This window comes from Sparus aurata, chromosome 1, assembly GCF_900880675.1.
Source record: "Sparus aurata chromosome 1, fSpaAur1.1, whole genome shotgun sequence".
Lineage (NCBI taxonomy): Eukaryota > Metazoa > Chordata > Actinopteri > Spariformes > Sparidae > Sparus > Sparus aurata.
Window position 1 is genome coordinate 18,634,300 of NC_044187.1, and position 22,641 is coordinate 18,656,940.

Here is a 22,641-nt window from a genome sequence, read left to right on the forward strand (position 1 = left end):
CAGAAAAATGTTCCCCCTGCATGAGCTAAGTTTTGAGTATGTTCTCTTTTTTCCTAGCCTCCGTTTCCTATTTAGTCAGTGTAGCATGCAGTGTCTCGGAGCGAGAGACGAGCCGCTGTGCTCTCCTGTCTTAATATATTGACGGTGACTGCTAATACATATTTGTGTACTTCTACTGTTTTGTAAAGGAATTTAATTGAACAGAATCACCTGGAGGCTCACCGGCTCACTTGTGGCGTAGCTTCTGCATGATGTTCATCAGCAGGTGTCGGGCTTTTTTTGATTTTGATGCTCACATTCCCAAATTCCTTTTATTTCCCTTTGAGCACTTTCCGTCTTCAAACAATCTCATCCACTAAAGGTACATTTAGTAGCTGATTTCTTTGGAGCTGTTGATCATGAGAGGGTACCAGCAAACATTAAGGTTTCAAAATACAAGAGCTTTGTTTGTTTTTTTTTCTGCCAGGGCTGGGATGGGGCATTATTTGTAATTTTCTTTTTAACACCGTCCTCCCCTAGAAAATCAAGAGTGAACTGGCAAACTTCAAAAATGTTTTAAGGTATGACGTTCAATAGAAAGCCATAATATAAATTCATTAGGGGGCAATGGCAGTGGGTATCCGGGGGGTCACTGTTGGGTGCGGGACTAAGTGCCATATCATTTTAATTCACAGAGCTGTCCCTCCCGGATATGTTCATAATTACATTTTCCTCAGATAGTTAAATACAGCTCAACTGTACTGAATATTGTTACTGTCTTTTCTAAGTGAGCATGTAAACTAGCTCGCACCAGAGCAGGGCAGCCTCCCCAGAGAGTCTCTACAAGAGGGATGGGATGTTTCCCTCTGGGCATCTTCACTCTCTTCAAATCCCGACAAAACCGAGCGACCGGGAAGCACGTGACTGGCACTGAATCTGATTTGCATGTGTCCTTGCTCCCCTTCCACTGTGTTTATTCCAGCCAATAAAAAACACCTACAGACTTGATTATTATTTGAAAGACCGTCAGAGTGAAAACAAAAACAATATTTGGAGAGCAGCTGCATCCATCACTGGGGTCGTTGGTGAAGGGTTTAATTTCACCTCAGCCTGTACTTTTTCTTTTTTCTGCTTTTTCTTCAAAAACAAACTTTTCATCTTCTGTGAAACAAAAATTAGATTTTTTTTATTCCTGCCACTCTGTTCTTTGTCGTTTCTCCTCCAGTCTTTCCTTCATCCTGTCTTTGTGATGTGTCGCGTGGTAAAGTGTTGAATGTGCTCTTTTGTTTGGCCGCTTGTTATTTAATTCAGCGATTCGTTGGCGCTTCTCAATACCTCACTATTGATAATGTATAATAACACATTATAGCCTGTCAAACTGTCGCCCCGCCATTGTACTGAAAGAAAGTAGGATTAAGTGTCTGTCTTTTATGACGCTGTGACGAGGTGTCAAGAAATGAAAGCGGACTTTTCCAGGACTGATTAGGAAATTGACATAGCTGTCTGTTCAAATGGTTTGCTCAACACCCAAATGCAGCGGAACAACATGGACTGGTAATTTTGGTGTCAGATTTGATTGGTTCTTTTGTCAATAAGGGAGCAGTTGTGCACACTGACAGAGAGCCTGATTGACAGGTGAATGGGGAGAACGAGGAGGAGGAGGAGGAGGAGGAGGAGAGACAGATGGAGGGATGAAGACAACTTGCTTAGGTGGGAATGAGTGACGAGAGTTTTATTCTGTTGCTGTCTCAAACAGTGACTTATGAATTATTTATTGGAGCATGAAAGTGTAAAAGTGCCCTCATTACTCGATCTTTATTCCGTGATACACATCCTGCACATATACAAATACACAAATGCACACACACAGAAACTCTCACCCCCTCCCAGCCGCGTTGGGAAGCCATTAAATATTGAATCAACATGGAGCTGAGCGTTCTGTGGTGAGACGAGGTCAAAGAATTCATATCACATGCGCACACACACACACAGACACACACACAGGCGTGCACACACAGAGGTTGCGCACCGAGCACAGCATTATTGATTTTCTGTTTAAGACCGCGAGAAACAATCAGCACACAATTTACTATTCAGCAAACACTTATTTGCAAAAAGAGACAGTAGATAAAAAGTCTTTCTCAAAGTGAGATAAAGGAAGAAAAGCGGCCAAACAACAGATCCAAACAGATTTTGTGTCTGAACCATTCTGCATTCAAGAGTCGCAGCAAAGAATTTACAATTCACGGTTTTAATTTCAGTAAGATTAATTAAGCAAATCGTTTTCCCCTACTGGCGTGCGGCAAGGACGCTGCACAACTTTGAGCGTTCGTTTTTTGATTCATGATTTCCGCATGCTTTGCAGGGGCCGTGTTCAGAAAAGCACCTGATAGCAAAACAAGATGCACTTTGTTGTGATATTTATCATGCTTATCTGACGCACCTCGCAGACAACAAACACATGTCTCTCCTGTGTCGGCCTGGCAAACATATTTTATGAAACGTGTCTACAAACAGCACAAACACTGAGTTGGCTCTAGCGATGCCCACAACCATCATCTGTGAAAAGAACAGCTAGATCATTACTAACTCCATAAAAGGTCCATAAATATATGAAGTAATCATAGAGATGTTTACCTGAAAAACACAGTTTGAATTTGAGAAACGTGGCAGCCGTTTTTATTTTTCAGCGAACAAAAAAATAAGATGCTCAATGGTGAATATCCAGCAGTTAGCGGTGACTGGAGTAATCAATTATCATCTATGTGCAGAAACATGTCAGCTGATCAAAGTGCATTTATGGATGTGGATGAGTACATTTACGCGCACATGAGCCTGCAGGAGTTAGAGCCGCAACGATGCATGTATCAGTCCATCAAAAGGAGACCAATCAGCAACTAGTTTGACGATCGATATGTTCTAATAAAACAGTTTCAGTCATTCTTTTCAGCAAAAAATGGCCAACATTTGCTTGTTCCAGGTTCTCAAATGTGAGAACTTACCATTTATGACAGTGGATGAAGAGTCTCTGTGTTTTGGACTGTTTGGTGGAAAAAAGAAACATGCAATTGCTCGGCGAAATTCGGATGAGCATTTTTCGACACGTTTTTGATATTATATAAACTAAGCAATTCATTTGTAGCAAATGTGTCACATCATGTTCCCATTATACTGTTTTTGGCTGCCTTTAAAATCAGGACACAGAGAGGTCGGTTGTGCGTTATTATAGCCAACAAGGCTGCCAAACGGCCAACCGCAATTCAAGTTACACCAGTGGATATTTTTGAGGACACCTCGGGATATTTCTAGCCGCTTTTTGAATGACATAAGCGGGTGTGTATTAAGGAGACCGTTTTTGTGGCGACCAAAACAGCTGCTTTTCACAGGAAAGACAGACCAACTCCAGCCGAGATCACGGTGACCAAAACAGGCATTTTAAGCCAAACCGTGATGTCTTCCTAACCCTGACCAAGTGGTGCTTAAACCTAAACAAACTTAGGTTGCACAATGAAAAAAGGTTAAATTTGAACTTATCTGTGCTTTTGTGAAACTTACTTAGCTGACATTTCTTCTAGGTTTACTCTAGGTTGATCGATAATGAAAATACTTGTTAGCTTCAGCCCCAGCAGCCAAGCTCATGCAGCCCCAAGGCTTTTTTTCTTTGTTGTCTCCTCACCATGATGTTATTGTGGATGAAGCCCCTGCGGTAGCGGGCAGGTTTGAGGTGCGGGTACTCTTCTGTGCTGGTGACCTGGATGTTCCACACACGCCTCCAGGCCTTGTACAGCTGCAGGTGAACCGGGTAGACACCTGAGTGGTGAGGGGCCACGGCGTAGCCCATGTCCACTGGGATGTTGTGCTCCTGTGGGTGGAGGACATACATACACGGAGATGTGAGGGTTGTACACATAAACACGCGCGCATTTACAACTCTGACAAAGGACATGGCAGCACATAAACACAAAGTCCGACCTTGCAGGAGAAGGTTTGTGTTTGTTACGATACCGGCCTTCGGGTTGGAAATTAAAAAATATATATATTTTGCGCGAGTGTGTGTGTGTATGTGTGTTTGTTGAGGGTGAATGGATGTTGGGCGCATCTCTGCAGACTGATGGTGTTGTCCTTCGTGCTGACACACACCTACACACACTGTCAAAGCTAAGCATCAGCAGTCAGGGGATGAGAGAGTGGAGTACGCATGTGTGTGTGTACAATAGAGGTTAGGGATCAGACTTTATGATCACGTTCACCTTCAACAACATGAACCAGCCCCCACCCCCCCCCTCACTGTGTTGTATGTGCCAACACACGACACTCCTGTGCGGTTATACAAATCATCTCTGATCTCCACTCACACACACACATACACACACATACTACAAAGCAGAGGAAAAACAAGGCAGAGCAGAGCAGAGCAACAAAAGCGCCTTGTGGACTTCAGATTAAACAGGAGACATTAAACAGGGCTCAGGTGCGCCCATCAAAAGTGCACCAGTCCCTAACTGCGATATTAGCGGTTTGTTTGTTTTGCTTTAGATAATTAGCACCTGACAGTAAACTCCCTCCAAAAGCGTTCTTATTGCTGAAGACGGAAGAACGACTCTTTCTCTTAAAAATGTGTTCACATGCGACTTCATTTGCATTTTACAAATATGTTCCGCAGGATGTGTAATTGTGTTTTTTTTATCAACAAAACAAGGGCATATTTATTTTTGCACACATCTGCAGAACATACACCTTCAATATCTTTCATGTTTTTCTCCCTGCAGGGCTTTGTGGGGAAGCTAAGATCCCTTTCAAACTGGACAAATCTGCAGTCGGTCCAGGGTCAAATGACGGAGTATATTAATGGGTATTTATCTGCTCCAGCTCCGATCGGAACTAAAACATCCGGTGGACAGGATCATATCATACCGATATTCTGATAATAACCTGCTTCTCATGGGCGACACAGATAAGATAACGTATAATTTTCCATTTTTCCATTTAAAAATAAGATCCTTTTCTGTATTGCACATCCCTAATAGGATGCTTGTGTGTACACAAGTGTGATGTATTCCTCTGAAACTGTAAAAAGCATTCACACGCTTGGCTCTGCAACCTACTGTATCATTGTGTGTAGATGCTCTGCTTGTAAAGACGAGCCAATTGAAGCAATTTGGCTTCATATTTTGTCTCTATTTAATTTCGATATACATCATATATTATTTATGAATGTACCAATATTGGGCCAATAATCTTTAGGTCGATTTATTTTATTCACGCTAAAGCAGTGCTTGAACATCATTCGTCTGGCATTGAGTCTGAATAAGACACTGACGTCAAAACCACCGTATCACTGGCACTGGCCTCCATCCTGCTTTCTAGCGTTCCCCGTTTTCTGGTCCATTTGTGACACTGAATGTGACACACCAGGAAAACAAAAACAAAATTAAAAAAACAGAGAGGCAAACTCGTCGACAGGCAATGCAAGGAGGAAGTGAGTCACGGCCTATTTTTAGCAGGCTTACCCGCATTGAGAAAAAAAAACCTTAATGTAAGGGTTAATTTTGGTGTAAAAATGGGATGACACTTTTTAAACCGAACAACACATGAGACAGGATGTGAAACCCAGATTCTCGTGTCCGTGTCCTTTGGAGTAGTAATGTCATAATCCAAGCAGCTGTCCCAAAACACATACAATGTATGTCATTTTTTTCTCTAAAACAGTTCCAGCAAATTTACCTGTAAACATCACGTCTTTAATCTGCTGTGGCGGGGAAATAACAATTACTAACAGCAGCAGACGTCCTTGAAGAAAACACAATCATGGGAAGCGAGCGTGATTAAAAGGACGCGCAGAAGACGAAGGCAACAACGGAATAGACAGCTGCGGGAAACGTGTGTGAGTGCATGTGTGTGTGTGTGTGTGTGTGTGTACATGTGTGTGTGTGTGTGTGTGTGTGTGTGTGTGTGTGTGTGTGTGTGTGTGTGTGCATGTGCTTCTCACCAGTGCAAACTCCTTGTTGAGGACCATCTGCTCCAGCAGTGAGGACTCGTTGTGGAAGAGGTGAGGCTGCATGTGGCTCCACATGTGGGGGAACCACCAGAACTCATCCACATACTTCAACAGCAAATCGTCTCCTTCATCCTCCTCTACAGTGCCTGCAAACACACACACCCACACACACGCACACATACGCAAGGGCAAAAGGAGAGAAAGGAGATGAATAAATGCACGCCGAATGCAGATTGAGAGCAGATGAAAAAAGGTGTTGCTGTACACAACTTCTCTCCGGTGTAAGGTGAGAGTATATCACCAAGCAACTGGCTTGTTTTTAAGTTGTGCTGCTAAATAAGGTGGCAGCCAGATACCATGGTGATGAAAAGAGAAACCATAGAAATAACAGATGCTATGGTAATATGTTCTGTTCTTTGTCAGAGTCCTCCTAATTATAATTAGGTGTTCAGTCTCACCTCAGTTTTTTCTTCTCCAGACTATCCTCCTCCTTTGTTCTCTTGCTGCAGATTTAGACACTTTAACTAGAAAATCAATAAAATCTGTCCTTGCAGCCGCAACGGAGCTTTGGATGCGCAGCAATATGTCAGAGCCTCGCAAATATGCTTTATCAATACTACTGCATAACTCTAAATCTGGAGATCATATGAGAGAACAAAAAAAAAAAAGATTGTTTTATGATGAATTATCACATAATCTCAGCACAAGCCATAGCAACTGTGTGGATTTGATTGGTTCCTCTGAGACCATCCCTTCGTTAAAGGTTTTGTTTTTCAGGGTTGACGTAGTTTATTCACATACATGCTTGTTACGGTAAATAAAGACGCCTTGAGTTGATTGTAATGACCAAATCTAAATCAAATCATTTCTCGCTTTGCGTCCATCTTAACATTACCTTTATTTGACAGAAATACACGACCTCGCTGATCAAGATAATTATCTGATATCAAGCTGTGAAGAGTCAGCATGTATTGTATGTTCAGACATGCAACAGTACTAAAAAGCAATTGATTCTCAGTGAACTGTGACACATTTTGTTCTAGTGCCGTTTCAGTGGCTTGTTTCAAATAAATAATAACTATATAATATACATCACTTCTTAACGATTTAGGGCCCAACAAAGACTCGATTTTTGAGGCTGATGCCAATATTAAGAAGTATATCAGCATACTGGCTGAGAGACAGATTTTTTGCAATGTTCCCTCAAATGTCAGTTGTGACAGAGATATGTACAAAGATATGTATCATATCATATATTTCAGTTAAACTTGAACGTGCATTGTCTAAAATAATATCAGTGTACTGAAACATTAAACTTTGCTGGGAATTAATAATTAAAACTACTCCCAAATTTTTTTTGCGTATATTGGGTCACATATAGGCCGATACGGATATATGATACGCCAACATCCACCGAAAATATCAGCAGCCGACATATCGTAAGACTTTACTACTTAGTATTAGAGAAAGAAATTTCAACTTCCATATAATACTATTTATAAGCTTCTTTTAATAAGCTTCTCAAACTAACACTGGATAGCATCCAAATACATTTTTCAATTGATGGATTGTGCCAACAAATTTTCATGTGAACATCTCCATTTAAAAATCTGTTTCATCCTCCATCCTTCATCATAAGACCAACAGATACATGAGAATGTTGTAGCGCCACGAGGGCTGCGCATAATATTTGAGGAAAAAAGATGTTTCGGTATTAAAAGTGGAAATGAAAGATAAAATGAAAACAAATCTTACACGATAAACTTGAATGGAAACCAAAGGAAAGCTTATTTATCGAAAGACCTTAACCTGCTGACATTTTGAGTCGAATCCACTGAAATGAATGGAAGTATTTAATGCATGAATCAATCCATACCAAACACCTTTTTGTACAGTATATTTTTATACATGTAATGTGTCTTATGCCTAATGTCAACGTCTGACACTAACACGTTATATAAAGTATGTAAACAGAACTCACCTGTGTGGTAGAACTTTCCAGAGAAGCCCAGGTTGAAGGTGAAGTTAGAGATTTGAGAACGCAGCTGCCTCTGAGTATCGAGGAGAGCCTGGAGATAGAAAATAAATGGAGCCATTAATAAATGTAGAAAATGTGACATATAGAGATGTCAATATTTGAATATGCCTCTATTAACTATTTATTTTCTTTCACGTTTTATATATTAGTTTATTAATTTTTGATTTTTTTTAAATGTGATTGATATATTTAATTTTGAACATGAACATTAAAAAGAAAAACAAAAGTGAAAGGCTTGTTTTATTTATCATTAAATTCTTTGTTTTATTTTGATTTTGGCGCCGTCAGTCCTCCGTACACGCGATCCAGTGGCTGTTCCCGTCCTTAAAGTTACCTCGGCCTCTGGTTTCAATACTTGAATCGGGATTTTCTCCACTTATTTAATGACTTCATTAGTTTACTGGCCTTTAAACAAAGACTCTGTAATGAGTGTTAACTAAAGAGAGTTGCACTCTCGTGCACACAGTCACACACACCGACAGTAATGCGAGTTAATGAAGGTCAGTGCATTAGTAGCCTCTGGAGGGTGGACTAATAACCCCTGCACACACTCCTCCCTACTCATCATTCTCTCCATCCATCCCTAACATTACCAAGTGAAACCCTGCATCCTCCCTTCCTCTCTCCCTTCCTCCCTCCCTCCTTCACCCCCTTTCTTCCTGACTCTCCCTTCTATTCTTCCATCTTCCTGCTTCTGAGAACCTGCAGTCGCCCACCTGCTCCCCCCTTCCCCATTTGTCTTCCACCACCTCCACCCCACCCTTCTCTGAACCTCCATCTCTCCCCTCGCCTGCGCCGTGAAAATGTCACATTCTCGGGAGACGGGGCTGCTCTAATTTGAAAGGAAGGCTGAAGCAGCACGGAGGAAAGATCGCTCTCTCCCCCCTTGCTCTTTCTCTCGCACTCTCCCATCCTATCTTCTTGCCACCGCTGCACTTCTCGCCTACAAAAAATATTTTGTTTGTGTACGAAAGTCTTATAATTCTCTGTATATTTCAGTCAGTCTGAGTGTTTGTGCTGTGCTACGAGCCACATCTCTATTACCAATCTTTGTCATGCTGCTTTTAATCGATCCCCAGGAACCCCGCCTGATTTACGAGACCTGAGCAGCTGATGTCAGAGCAAGGAATCAGCTCCAGGCAGTTTCTCTTCACCCTCACTACTCCTCTGTGTATGAGTGTGTGTGTGTGTGTGTGTGTGTGTGTGTGTGTGTGTCCCAAGTTAACAAATATACAGACACATGCACAGAGTGTCTTCATTAGCTCTAATCTAATGCTGTTGAAGATGGCTGCATGCTGACAGATGTGCACAGCTCCCTAATCTGATCCCCTGTCTCCTCTGTTATGACATCCTCTACATCTCCTCTACACACTCACGCGCGCGTGCTCGCACACAGGCAGATGTGTGTGGATGCAAAGATTTAAGAATTAAATTAAGTTTGTAGCTCGGCGCTTTGCATTGTAACTCAATATAAACTCCCCGATGCACTTGGTCAAAATGCATTATTAACGTGTGTGTTGCTATCTGTGAGGGTCGGCGTAGGTGTGTGTCCAAGCGTGCAGTAAATTAGTTTAAACATCTCATCTGTATTCTGCTAGCTAACATCCGTAGCGGAAAAACAAAAGAGCCACGCAGGACACTTTTCTGATGTGTAAGAGCCACTAATGACCATACAGGTGCTCCTGCATGTTTTACTATCACAGCGGACATTTTGTCGCCTTGATTTTTTTCTCAGGGGGGGAAGTTAAGTCGTCACTGGACAGTAATGCTACGGTGCTGCATTCAGGGCTGCTCCGTCATCGCAGGCCCGCTAATTGACTCTTGCGCTGACAAATCCAGGACACCAAAAAAGGCAAACATTAACGTTTATCTTGGCCATTTCTGACATTTAAGAAGTTTTTTTTTTTTTTGTTCAGCAGCCAAAATCTCACACTAACAAGGAGAGTCTCAAAACACTCCCCGTTCGCAACCGCAGCGCTGATTATGAAACTTTCACGGGCTACAAATTGCTCACTGTGATAGATCTGCTTTCTCAGGCAAGTTTCACAACAGCAAAGTGATTTACAAACCACTGAAAAGACGTCTTATGTAACGTAAGCTGCATTAAATAGATAAACTTGTCAGTTCACTGTCTACAGATAACTGGTTATATTTAAGTTTGAGGGACAACTATAATCCTGGGGGAAACAATGAAGAGGACACTTCTAGCAAGTTAACCATTGCAAAAATTCAAAAAACTGGATTTAACATTTCTATTAACATTTTATTCAGATTTTTTTTACCAGTTCTATTTTCATATGAAGTTCTCTGGGTATTTGGGAGTAAACAGTGGCTTTACTTATTTTTTTTTATTTTTTTTCCAAATATTAAGTTTCAAAATATTCTAAACTTTTCTTGATGTAACTCAGTTCAGAGTTTTGGGTGACTTTATCAAACTTTATCCATTGTCTCTTCAACAACAATGTATCTCCACTGGTACAGGCTTTCATAGTCTACATTCTGCATCATTAAGTTTAGGAGTTTATTTTTCTTTGTATCCTCGTTTGCATCCTTTCGATTCGTATTGTACTCAGGAAAAAGACTCCCGCACACTGTCCACTACACTTGCAATTAAGTTTAACGACGTCATTAAACTTAATTGTAAGTGAAGCTGGCGGCGTGCGGGAGTGTTTTTCCTGATTTTGTCGGCCTTCGGTCTTGAAAAAGCTTTACTCTGTGATAATTACTGTACTACCATATAGGTGGATGTTGTGCTTGAATTAAAATTAGCTTGTTTTTTTTTCTGGACAGGGTCGGACAACATGTCAGAAATCAGGATTTCATACATGATAGGAAAAGCTGGCTGTCAGAGAGATGAATGATATGCGCTATTGTCACTAGTCGGGACGGCATCGGTTGCTGATGTTTTCACCTCGAGTGAGTCTGTGTGTACGGTTGTGACCAAGGTAAACTTTGGTCCTGGAAACACGTTACGCAGCGGAATTTACCACAGAATAATCTTTAAGTTCTTTGCCAGGTGTTTATATGGAGCCCGAGTACTGCGAAGTAATGTAACAACGAAGTGATGACTACTGAGTACTCATGGGTCATACCGTGGTGTTAGAGGGCATCGCAAGACATTCTCTATATATCCATTGGGGAATAACAGCACACATTTACGGACATTTCTCTCTTCACTTCTTCACTGAGAGCCTAATCTTCCTGCTTGTCCTATCCAGACGTTCGCCAGGCAGCAGAGATAAGGTCATTCTGCCAGTCTTGCGCCACAGGCAGTAAAAGTCTGTGTATTATTGGTGAAATATTCCAAACAACCACATCAGGATGCCACAGCAATGGTAACAGGATGTTTTTTCATACCTAAAAGTAAACGCAAAGTGTTGAGTGAATTGGGACCTACCGACAACTGCATATCATCACAAGGAGGCAGAACTGTGGGTACCAACTATGCCCAGCTATAAAATAAAAGGAGCACACTTCTCGGTCAGTAACACACAGAGCGTTTGAAAAAAAAAAAAATCCTAACTCCGGCTCTGGTGGGGACAATGTACTCCCCTCCTGCTGCTTTTCCGTGGGTAACGGCAGCAGATCTGGGAGAATGGAGGGCTTTGAGCAATATGGAGCCAATCTGTCCACTGGATACTGAGCTCAAAGCTGGAGATGATTTTAAAAAACGTGCCATAAGAGATACTTCATAAGAAAAAAGAAGGGGGGGATTTGGATTAGCAGGAGGTGGGACTATAGAGATCTTGACAATCCTATTGATGAAGGTAAACACACACACTGTGATTAGCGGTTAGCGATAGCCCTGGTTTCCGTGCCCAATCCCACAGCTGCCTAACACTGCTGGTGTCAGAAGCAATGCCAGTTTGTTGCTGTGTACGTGAGAGCGACAGCGGAAATGTGTGTGTTTGTGTGTTCTCGCATGTATGCGGGGGGTGGGGGGGCTCTGGAAGAGGTGCCAGCGAGATGTTGGGGTTCAAACAGATGGGAGACAGGCATCTGGACAGCTGGCATTCACTGCCTTTCACAAACCCTTTACACCAACCACCTCTCTACCATATCCCCATTCTGTCATTCTCGTCTTTGCACCGTTTCTTTTCTTTCTTTCTTTTTTCCACGGCCGTAAAGCCTGGCTGGGAGATCAAAAGTAACAAAAGTAATTATGAAACCACTTGTTTTGCAAGCAGATTGAAAGGCGGGTCGAGGGGAACAAGACAATTAGGCACATTTAGGGGGGTTTAATTCTTTGCATGGAGGCGGGTCGAAGTTCTCGATTCATCTACGCGAGCGCCCGTGAATTGTGCCTACGTGTGTGTGTAGCTGTGCATGTGATGTGAAACACTAGACCAGCGGATTTAACTGGGTCAGGCATCTCTATTTGATGAGCAGGATGAGTCTTTTACCAGTTAACGCCAGTCTTCCTTTTGCTTACTCTTCCCCCTTCGCCGCCTCGCTTCCATTCTCGCTTGTCAGATCCGAGTCTGTGTAGCTCTTTATACTGGAGCGTTTTACAAAATCATCTATTCAGTTGCATTTACGGATCCAAGGTACTTGTGATTGCTTTGGCATCGCTGCACTTACACTAAATTCTATTTGGCAGCCCCTCAAGGATTTTGAGTTTCAGTGATTGCTGTGACCGCAAAAACCTGCCTCATTTGGTGGAAGAAAATGCATGGCACACAGCCACGCTCTCAGAGCACATTTGGAGTAAAAACAAGAGCGCGGATAAAGAAAAAAAAACTGTTAATTAAACACGAAAAAAAAGTTATTAAGACAATTTTACTGTTGACAGGAGCATTCATTACTTTGACACGATTGCTGATTTTTTTTTTCTCGTCTTTTTTATGGCATAAACCAAAAATGTACCTCCCTTGATACATAAACATGTAACAGCCGCTCCTCTTTCTGTCAAACTTCTCCTTCCCTGCAGGGCCGACCGTGATAATTTCACTTGTCCAGATCAGAAAGGGGTGAATGTGAGCAGATGTCGGGAAGCATTATGCTGGAAGCAATATCCTGCTCCTCTCTGTCATCTTATATGTCATCTCCCTTTCTCCTTCTCTCACCTACAACTTTGTCATTTTAGAAACCATTAAAGACCGACACCTCAGGTTCCTTATGGGTGACATGTCTGAAATGAGAGATTAAAAAAACAGATTTGTTTGCCTCTTTAAGACTAAAAGCAGTCTCCTTTTTCTCCAGTTTCCCCGTCTCTCTCCACTGGTTTCCAAATCTTTCCTCCACTGTTTATGTCTTTTCTTCATTACTTATGTAATTTGGCAAAGCAATAAACGGATATGGGATGAGCTCGGTTCCATTGACTTAAGTGGCAAAAATGCATCATACTTAATTAGGCCTAAAGATTAACTCTAAGTAGTACTGCACAATAACTTTCCAGGCTGCTAAGCCAAAAATCTTCTGAACATTGCCCGTTTTCTGTGAGTCCATTTTTTGTTGTCTTGTTTTCAATTTCAGGTCATTGCCAGACCAAAAGTGATCGCAAGGACACAAAGAAACACTTTATTTTCTCTATTTCAAATGCTCCGACCCTGTAATCACACATTTCTCGGTAATATGTAGAATTACAATCTTTCTAGCTGTAAAACATGTTAAAACAAGCTTTCAGTTCCCTCACAAAGGCTAAATGACATTTTATGGCTTATTTGCCTTGCCAAATTAAACAAAGCAATGAAAGCGCACAAAAAAACAGCCCCATGGAGTCTCTGGAAACACATGTTTTAATCTTTTTTAGCCAATTATTCCTTTTCAGGGCTACAAGAGGCAGACTGTCACTAGAGGGAATTTCCTCTGACATAATGATTGTTTCCACATAAATATGGTGAGAATTTGCACATAGCAGCTCCACAGAACGATTCAATGCTATTACTGAGCTTTTACTTTTATTTGATTACATAAAAATGCCAAATATCTAGCCAGATCACCTAAATGCAAAAAGAGAGTGTGTGTTTCTACTTGGTTTGTACATTATGTGTGTTCACACATGTAGGGTCCTTTCAGTGACACGGTGTCAGAGAGCACCTTGGGGAGGTAAAGAGTGAGAACGAGTTGAAGAGAGAGGTTTAGCGGGGGGAATACAAATAGGCCGGAGATAGTGATCAATGAATCGGGCGAGGAAGGGGTAGGGTGCGGGGGAAGGTGAGTGGAGAAGGAAGAGGAGGAGGATAAAGAGGGATCCGAGGATGAGAACGGACACCTCCCTCACTCCAAGCTAAGAGAAATCCTACACGCCTGAATTAAAGGACACAAGTGGCGGTGGCACGCGCAAAATCATTGATGGGAGTTTTTGACTGGCATCATCCCTCATTTTGAGAAATGTCATCGGCGGGGTGCCTCCCTGTGAATCATTTTAATAGAGGAAATACAGCTGTGTGTGTGAGTGTGTGTGAGTGTGTGCGCAGACAGGAGGGGGTGTAGGTATTGTTTGTCACCAGATGAACTCGTGGGGTGAGACTAATGAAGAGTGCAGAGAGAAGGAGGGAGGCATTTTAATTGGCCTCTCTCCTTCTCTCTCGCTCTCTCTCTCTCTCCGTCTCACTCCTCTCCCTTCGTCTTCTGGCAGGGAGAACAGGAGACTGAATGTTGGCTTCACAGAGGTAGGAAGGGATTTCTAACACTGGCACTCCAAATGCCTTGCCCTACTAATTGGTCGACAACACATCCTGTTACATACGTTGCTGCTGTGTTACATGTAAGTCATCTCTGGAGCACCACAGGGATGAGGGAGGATTTACACTTTGGCATAACTTGTGTGTCAGTCATAATCATTCATCACCATGTGTGCTGTGGTGTCTTGTGTCTGACATTTGGTTATTGAAAAATCATTTTCAGTGCCAGAGTATGGGAATAAATTAGCATTGGGTGTGTAGGGATGAAATCACAGAGTGCGTAACATGCTCAGATGTAGATTGTTCTCTGCTAGGGCAGCAACAAACGATTACTCTATCATCGATTAAAGGGACATGGGGCAGGATTTGTGAAAAAATAAACATGCATTTTAAGTTTTTTTAATGCTAATGGGTGATGAAGTGTTCAAAACCAAAAAGAATGAGCCCACCCATGTATCTCTCCATTGCTTTGAACAGGCTGTGTGCTGCAGAATGTACTGCAATTTGTGACTTCCCACACAGTCCTGCGGAAGTGACGTCAGAGGACGCTGAATGCGCGTCCTCGACGGCTTTTGACTCGGATACAGGAAGAAGACAAGTGCGGTGGACCCAAACTAGTGTTTGGGAAGTAATGGATTCTGCTACGGCCAGAAAACGGCCAACCACACAAAGTCCACTAAAAAGTCATACTAAGAAGAAAACAAAGGTTTTATCAGCGGCATGTCGTGAGTGGAAACGAAATTACGACCAAAGCCGGGCTGGCACCCGAATAAACATTGGATACGCTTTCAACTCATGGAGGCAGTTTCAACTTGAATTGGGACTGAAAACAGATGCTGACATGGCTCATTTTCTAGTAACCAGGTAAGAAAACATTACAGGTCATGTTTAGAGCTTCATTTGAAAATCATATGAGATCACCGAGGACTCGGAGTGACCTAACGTGCAAAGTAGCATTAGCTGCAAACATGTAACTTAGTCCACTGCTGTGTAACACTGAATGGTTACAGACTGCTCATTTTTCATGGTCTGAAACCGAATAGTTAGAAATATGTACCTTTACATATCGGACCGAAAGCCCAACCTCTTATCCGGGAGGTGGCATTAGCAGCTGGCTGTAGCAACAGGCTAACGCTTTGTTTGTGTCTGTGTAGTAACATTAGCCATTAGCTACACACAGCAATTGCCTATCAGAGGTGATATTTTTGTCCCCCAATAAGAAGGTCATTCCACGGAGGCATGCATGGAGGTCTTGCAGTAAACAGTCACGTGAACAGCGAGTAAAGAAATAACAGTGTCACAGCATCAGCTGCACTGCTGTGAAGAGTTCATGCGCACTCCCGTGCCGGCTTGGCTGATGGCTGCAGTTACCCTAACGGCTGCAACGGCCGTCGTGTCTCTATTGAGTCTTATTTCTTTATCCTGCCCCAAGTTCCTTGAAAGGAGACTTACTATGCTCTCTCTCTTTTTTTTTTTTTTTAAATATATAGGTTTATTGTGCACGTAAAAAGCCTTGCAAGTTAAAAAGAACAAAGGCGGCCTGATCAGAAGCTCCTCTCTCCCACACAAAACACTGTTCCTGAAACACCTTGTTAGTATTCCTTACTTTAATTTTGTGACTTTGTGACATCACACTACGTCACCATGTCACATGTTTGCGTAATGCGGAATGAGAAATTTGGCACGTAAGAATTGTTATAATGCAGTTGCTCTGTTGTTGTTAATGGGGCCGGGTCAGGCATGAGTGAGCTGACCAATCAGAGCAGACTGTGTATTTGGGAGGGGGGAATCTTAAAAAGACAGGAGCACGTCATCTAATGTTTTGTTTATTGTCAAAGAAAAGTAAAGAAGAAGTTTTTCCTTCTTAAAACTCATCAAAATAGTTTGTGATCAATATAATAGTTAACAACTAATTGATTATTGTTGCAGCTCTATAAGACAGTTTATTTATTTTCCTCTATAAAGCGATCATCAGGTGTATTTTACACTACCTCAGCTTAGAAATGTGTGCTAACACGTTCCTTTCATGATTAAATAATTCCTTGGATTCCACAAGCATTCATATTTTTCTTTATATAAGGAGAGATCTTTTAAGCTGTCACCTTCAACCAGAGCTGGATGTATATTTCACACATGGTGGTCTAATATGACTCATCCTTTCGCCAGCTTTTCAATGACACTTGCTAAGAAGGGAAATACTTCCATCTGAAAACTACCCATTTACAGATCAAAGACGTATTTTAAATTCGGAGAAGAGAACAGTATAATAAATTGGCTTGATGACACACGATTATGGACGTACACACACACACACACACACGCACACACTTGTCAGTGAAAATAAGCCCAGAGCTGTAATCTGACAACTCTACCTGAGGCTGTCCTGCTCTGAGGGGAGGGCTGCTACAAATCACCATATCCCTACTCCTCCACCTCCCCTCCTCTGCTTCCCCATTTCCCCACAGCATTTTGTTTCTCTCAAATCGCAAAAGTTAGCTGCCGTAGCTCCACCTTCCCCTTGCTCCCCGACCCTTCTCCTTCTTTTTTCCTCAGCTCTTCCTCGCCGCGAGAGAGGAGAGAGAGGAAATGTGGAAGGACTGTTTTTAAATGGCAACCCTCTCTCTCTATCTCTCCATCTCCCACACTCCACCTCTTCCTCCATCCCCATCTCCCTGTCCTTCTGTTATGGCACTGGTTCATCCTCATGTATATTTATGCTACAAAGCTGAAGAGTCAGGCAGACTTAAAATGAAAACTCGAACTAGATAGCGCTTGTGTGCTCGTTTTGTGAATGTGTGCGCGCACTGCTGTGTGTGTGTGTGTGTGTGTGTGTGTGTGTGTGTGTGTGTGTGGATCCGCACTCTTTTATCCCTTTTGGTTACAAGCATCTTTTTTTATATTCAAGGGTGAAATTCCTCTCCACTTCACCACCCACTGCCCTCCTGTTTCTCAGTCTCCCCATTCCTCTCATCTCGTCCCCATGTTCCAGCCACAGACAGGTGGCTGCTTTTTTTTTTCCCACCGCCTGACGGGACAGGTGTCAGCCATTGACGGAAAGTGACATTCTAATCTAGAGTACTGATTCAGAAAAACAACCCCACACAAACACACACTTCTGTGCACACACACACACACACTTCCCTATCATGTATATCCTGTGGCTGCAGTGATACGGGACAGACGCTTCTGGGTTTAGCTCATGCACATCACCGCAGATCAGCATAAATTTCACCTGTTTTAGGGCCTCAGCTCCACACACACATGCACACACTCCCACCAAACACATTCATTTATTTTTTTTTTTTGTGAGGTCGCAGTGGGAGATTGTGACCAGCAACTTCAAACAAAACTCCTCCAAACTTCACTGAACCTGAGGTGCTTTGTCTGTCTTTTGAAACATATTAAATTCCCACAGAAGAAGTGTTTTTTATGCACTCCAGTGTGTGTCTGTGGAGGTGCACGCCTCGGTATACGTGTGCATGCGTGTGTGTGTTTGCTCATGCAAGCATGTGTGTTGAAACAATAGCTGTCTTGAGAGGCGGGCTGCATGGCTGACTCTCCTTTAGTTCCCCTCAGAGGAGGAACGTGGGAAAAGAGGAATAAGTGCCATTCATCTTTTCACAGGCTCATTCACTGCCGCTCTTTCTCTCTCTCATCTCTCCTCTCTCTCTTTCACTCCACGTCTTTGTTCCCTTAAATGGCCTCTTTGCTTCTGGCTAAACCTCCATTTGAGATAAATACCCTCTCAATGTACCCCAACACATATGCACTTGGTGCCCAACACACACAGACATGCATGAGCCCTCCAGAGTACCCCCTCGGTGCACCCGTGCCCAAGCTGAAATCTCAACAAACATTCCTTATTTTCACTACTGCAATGCCATTAACTACTGCTACTATAAGTTCATGGCTGAAATAAAAATCTAATCCAACACCGCTGACCCAACATGAATTCATCCTTTCTGTCCCACTGCACATTATCACACGCCCATCACCCCCAATACCTTCACATCCTTGGCGTTCATGCGTGTCCCTTCCTTCCCCACGAAAATGTCATCTATATCCACCAGAATGTGTCGGTCCAGACCCAATGTAAGCTTCCTGTCTGTGAGGTATGAGATGGCGTCCACCAGGATGAGTCTGTGGAGCCAGTAGCCCAGTCCCTGTCCAAACAGCACCCTCCTCACCCCATCATAGAGCCCCATGTCCTGCACCACAGTGGCCTGGAGGCCCAAACTAAACCCAGGCCCTGGATTATCGCCGCTGCCTGCCCCTGCTCCCTCCTTGGCCCGTGCATGCAGCACGGCGTGGTAGGTGGAATGATTGGAGGAGAAGGAGGTCCAGTCCTCCCCAGGTAAAGCTCCACGATCTGTGCCGGGCTTGGTCAGGTGGAGGAGAGGCGAGCTGGAGACGACGCAGCAGTCCCAAAGCGCCTGGTTGGTTCTGAGCACTAGAGGGAGGCCTCGGAGTTTGAGAAGCGGTGGGGAGTTCTCTGTGGAGCGGAAGAAACCAATGATGCCCACTCTGAACTCAGTGCAGTATTGATGCAACAGCTGTCTGTTCCATGTGTCTGCATGTGCATACTTTAACAAGTTCTCATAAATGATAAGGGAATATCGGCCGCGGCCTTTCTCTGTCAATGGTGGAAGGTCGCCTTTCCCTGAGGCGATCTCCATGCGAAACTGAAAGTGTGCTGACTCCAATATAGCCACAATGTCCTGACCCAGCTGGGAGTACTGGGACTCCACCAGCACCAGCACCACTGGGTCGGTGTGGACGTGTGTGTGAGGGGGGTTTGGAGGGTATGGGTATGGAAGCTGATGGTATGGGGACATGGAGAGAGGCTGGGCGCAGGCGGGTTCGGGGGATTGTCCAAGCTGCATAGAAGGGGAGGAGTTCGTAAACAGGAAGTAGGCAGAGAGGAGCAGGGAGAGGAGGCAGCAGGAGGCCAAGAGGAGCAGGAGCCTCCGCAGGTGGCGACGAAATCGCACGGCCACCGTCATCTCGAAAGCGAGGAGTTGTCACGCGTAGCGTAGTCTTTTTTTAGACCGCTCAGTCTAGAAGAGTGCCCGGAAGTTTCAGGGAGTCCGAGAGATTGTCTGTGTGTGCGTGAAAAAGGAGCAAAGCCACTCAGGGGTGTGTCATGTCACCATGGCAGGTGGAGAGTGGAGCTGTGCCGGATGTTGGGGAACAAAGATCTTCATTGAGGAAACGCAGTCGAGGTACTCCCCTTCCAATCCACACAGAGGAATCACATGCAGAGACGGAGCGAGCTATGATTAATGCCTGCAGAGAAAGGGGACAAGGAGAAAAGAAGAGAGAGTGAATTTTTTTTTTTGGGCAAGGTTGAATAGTATGCATTAGTTCTCTGTGTGTGCACGCTCGCGGGTGTGTGTGTATGTGTGGGTGTGTTTGTGTGTGTGTACCTAGGTTGTGCCACCCTGGGGAGCGTGAGGGCACAGCTGGTAACTACAGAGCTGATTGAAAACAACTTGCATCCGTAGGGCTTATCCAACCTCTGGCACACACACACACAAAGTGACACCACAAGAAGCAAAAGTCGATCCTCACAAATAAACAACAGCTGGTTGTGTGCAAGCACGGCGATGTGGGGAGGTGGGATGGCAGCTCTAACTAATCAGTCCCGTAAAGCTCTACGGAGAATTCCTCTAATTGCGCCAAATTCTGTGCACTTCTGTCCTATTTCTGAACCTAATCATCTGCAATACCAAAAAATTAGAGTTGGAATCCGTTCGCCAGGAGCCTCTAATCTGGGGGGGGGGGAGCCCGTGACAGTGCAGAAGGGAAAAAAATGGAGAGCGAGAGGGAAAAAGAAGTGCGAGAAAGAGAGAGTCGGAGAACAGGAGCAGAGAGAGGAACAAAATGTAATGAATTATAGAAAGAGACAAAAAAGACCAGGATTAGCATCTTAATGTATGTGCCGGGAGCCAGGGAGAAGAAAAGATCCCACAGCATCTCTTTCTCTCTCTTTTCTCTCTCTCTCTCTCTCCCCCTCTCTCTCTTTTTCCACACCCCCTCTTTCTCTCCTTCTGTCCCTCTGTTTGAATATCAATAGTCTTTCCTCACGTCCCCCCCCCCCCACCATCCCTTCTCTTCTCATTTCTTCGCCTTTAGAGAAACGCATCGAGGAGAAGGTCATAGAGGAGGGAGTCCAGTCACATTCCTTAAATATGATACCAGAAAAGGGACAAGAAGAAGGAAAAGAACTAGAACAGATGTATATATAGGCAACACGGAGAGGAAAATAGTACTTGAATTGCACTTAAATGACTAAGGAATGTATTGGACCTCAAACATGTGCCCCAGTCTTAGATGTGCTCGGTCGAGGCTGATCTTAAATAAGTTACAACTTCATAGGTGAGTGCTGGTTTAACCTGTTAGAAAAGGTGTGCTCGCGTCTCGCTGCTGGGAGCCACAGGAGGGCGCTGGAATTGGATTAACGCAAGACAACTCACATGGAAGTTTTCCCCCGTTATTCTAATAACTAAAACTCCCAGCTGTGCTCTAAATCATGCAGCACCCTAAAGATACTGCGCCTGCACGTCGCTCCTCACGCGTGAAATGCTCCATGACGCGAAATCCCGCTTGTCAACCCGAGATGGACTCAAGTTTAAAATCAAACCTGTGTCATTTCTCTCGCATTTAGGTCTCGACATCGGCCTGATCGTTGGGTATAACCGCGAAAAGAAAAGCACCCAACGTTGTTTAAGCCACTCAACTGAACACAAACGTTAAAAGACTGGAGGAAATTTGGTTATAAATCTGTTCGCCAAAAAGCACAAACGTCCCTGATCGTTACTAACAGGCTGAGAGATGAAGTCAAACTAACGGTGGGTCATCCCTCAGAGTTTCCCCCATCCCGCTCCGCGCCGCTGAAGTTTGCGTTGAGAACGAGCGCCGGCTCCCCCACTTACCTATCACCGAGGCTGAGGCGCTGCCGTGCGGGGAAGAGATGTGACGGGAGAGCGCTGAGTGCGATGCCGCCGCCGCCGCTGCCGCTGCTGCTGCTGCCGATGCCGCTGCTTCGGGTGGGTCCGGGGCTCCGCTCTCTGTGGCGCACCACTCCCGTGTGTTTCGGATGCCGAAGCGTTGTGCCATCTCCTGTCTCCCTATAAAGCCCTCCACTAGAGCGGCAGATGCGGGCAGCCGGAATGATCCGCTATCCTCCTCCTCCTTCTTCCCCCTTTCATTACACTCCTCTTTCTCTTCCTCTCCCCCGCTGCCCTCTCCCCTCCTCTCCTAATCTCTTTACTCTTTAAGACGGAGAATGTAGGCAGCGAGGAGTGGAGACGGAGGAGCGGCTTGCCCGTTAACGACTGGCTGCCGCGCGTAAACGCTCTGCTTTAAGAGCGCCTACACAAGTGGAGGCGATCGAGCGAGGGAGAGAGAGAGAGAGAGAGAGAGAGAGGGAGGGGAGAGAGGGGGGGGGATGGAGAGGAGGGGAGGGGGGGCCCCGTTTGATTGACAAGAGCAGCCTTCTTGTTTTTTTACTCGGGCATCAGCGATCACGGGCCCGGTAAAAGCTCACGGCCCGTTAGTTGGTGTTAGTCGGATGAGGGATGTCACACACGGATACGCACCGGTGCAAGTTAATGGCGCGCCTTGCTGCTTCTCTCTCGCTCCTTGCACAAGTTGTAAGGATACAGAAGGAAAAAAAAAAGGAAAAAAAAAAAAAAGGAAGTGGGAGAAGTGAGGAGGAACTCTTCCACTGAGCTGGTGTGAAAGAGAAAGAGAAAAAGGGAAAGAAAGAAGCATTTTCACCTAATTAAGAATGGTATCAATCACGCACGGTAAGTGCGAGACATTTTTTGTGATATTCACTCTGGGATCAGGCGTGTTGCTCCCGCATGTGAATCAGCCCCCATTAGGACCGCTCCTGGAGGGTGTCAATCAACCGGGCGCGCTGCTTGTCAATCACACAGTGTATTTTAACTTGATTAGGTGTTCCTCTCTCCCTCCCCTTCCAGTTCATCAATCTC

The 22,641-nt window shown here is 44.2% G+C and overlaps 1 protein-coding gene across 4 annotated transcripts in view; it reads right to left on the bottom strand.

The window, feature by feature from the left end:
* The window catches only part of ndst3 (N-deacetylase/N-sulfotransferase (heparan glucosaminyl) 3), a 46,117-nt gene extending 24,093 nt beyond the window's left edge, over positions 1 to 22,024 (bottom strand). For 2 of the 4 annotated variants that reach the window (XM_030429004.1, XM_030429011.1), the window contains exons 1-5: positions 21,577 to 22,023; positions 18,646 to 19,927; positions 7,959 to 8,046; positions 5,969 to 6,123; positions 3,656 to 3,841 (exon numbers count right to left, since the gene is read on the bottom strand). In XM_030429004.1, the coding sequence (XP_030284864.1) occupies positions 3,656 to 3,841; positions 5,969 to 6,123; positions 7,959 to 8,046; positions 18,646 to 19,644 (1,428 nt within the window). In that variant the 5' untranslated portion in view covers positions 19,645 to 19,927; positions 21,577 to 22,023. Of the gene's footprint in view, positions 1 to 3,655; positions 3,842 to 5,968; positions 6,124 to 7,958; positions 8,047 to 18,645; positions 19,928 to 20,067; positions 20,160 to 21,576 lie in introns of all 4 variants that reach the window. The other 2 variants (XM_030428998.1, XM_030428987.1) reach the window with 2 other exon arrangements.
* Between the last annotated feature and the right edge of the window lie 617 nt (positions 22,025 to 22,641).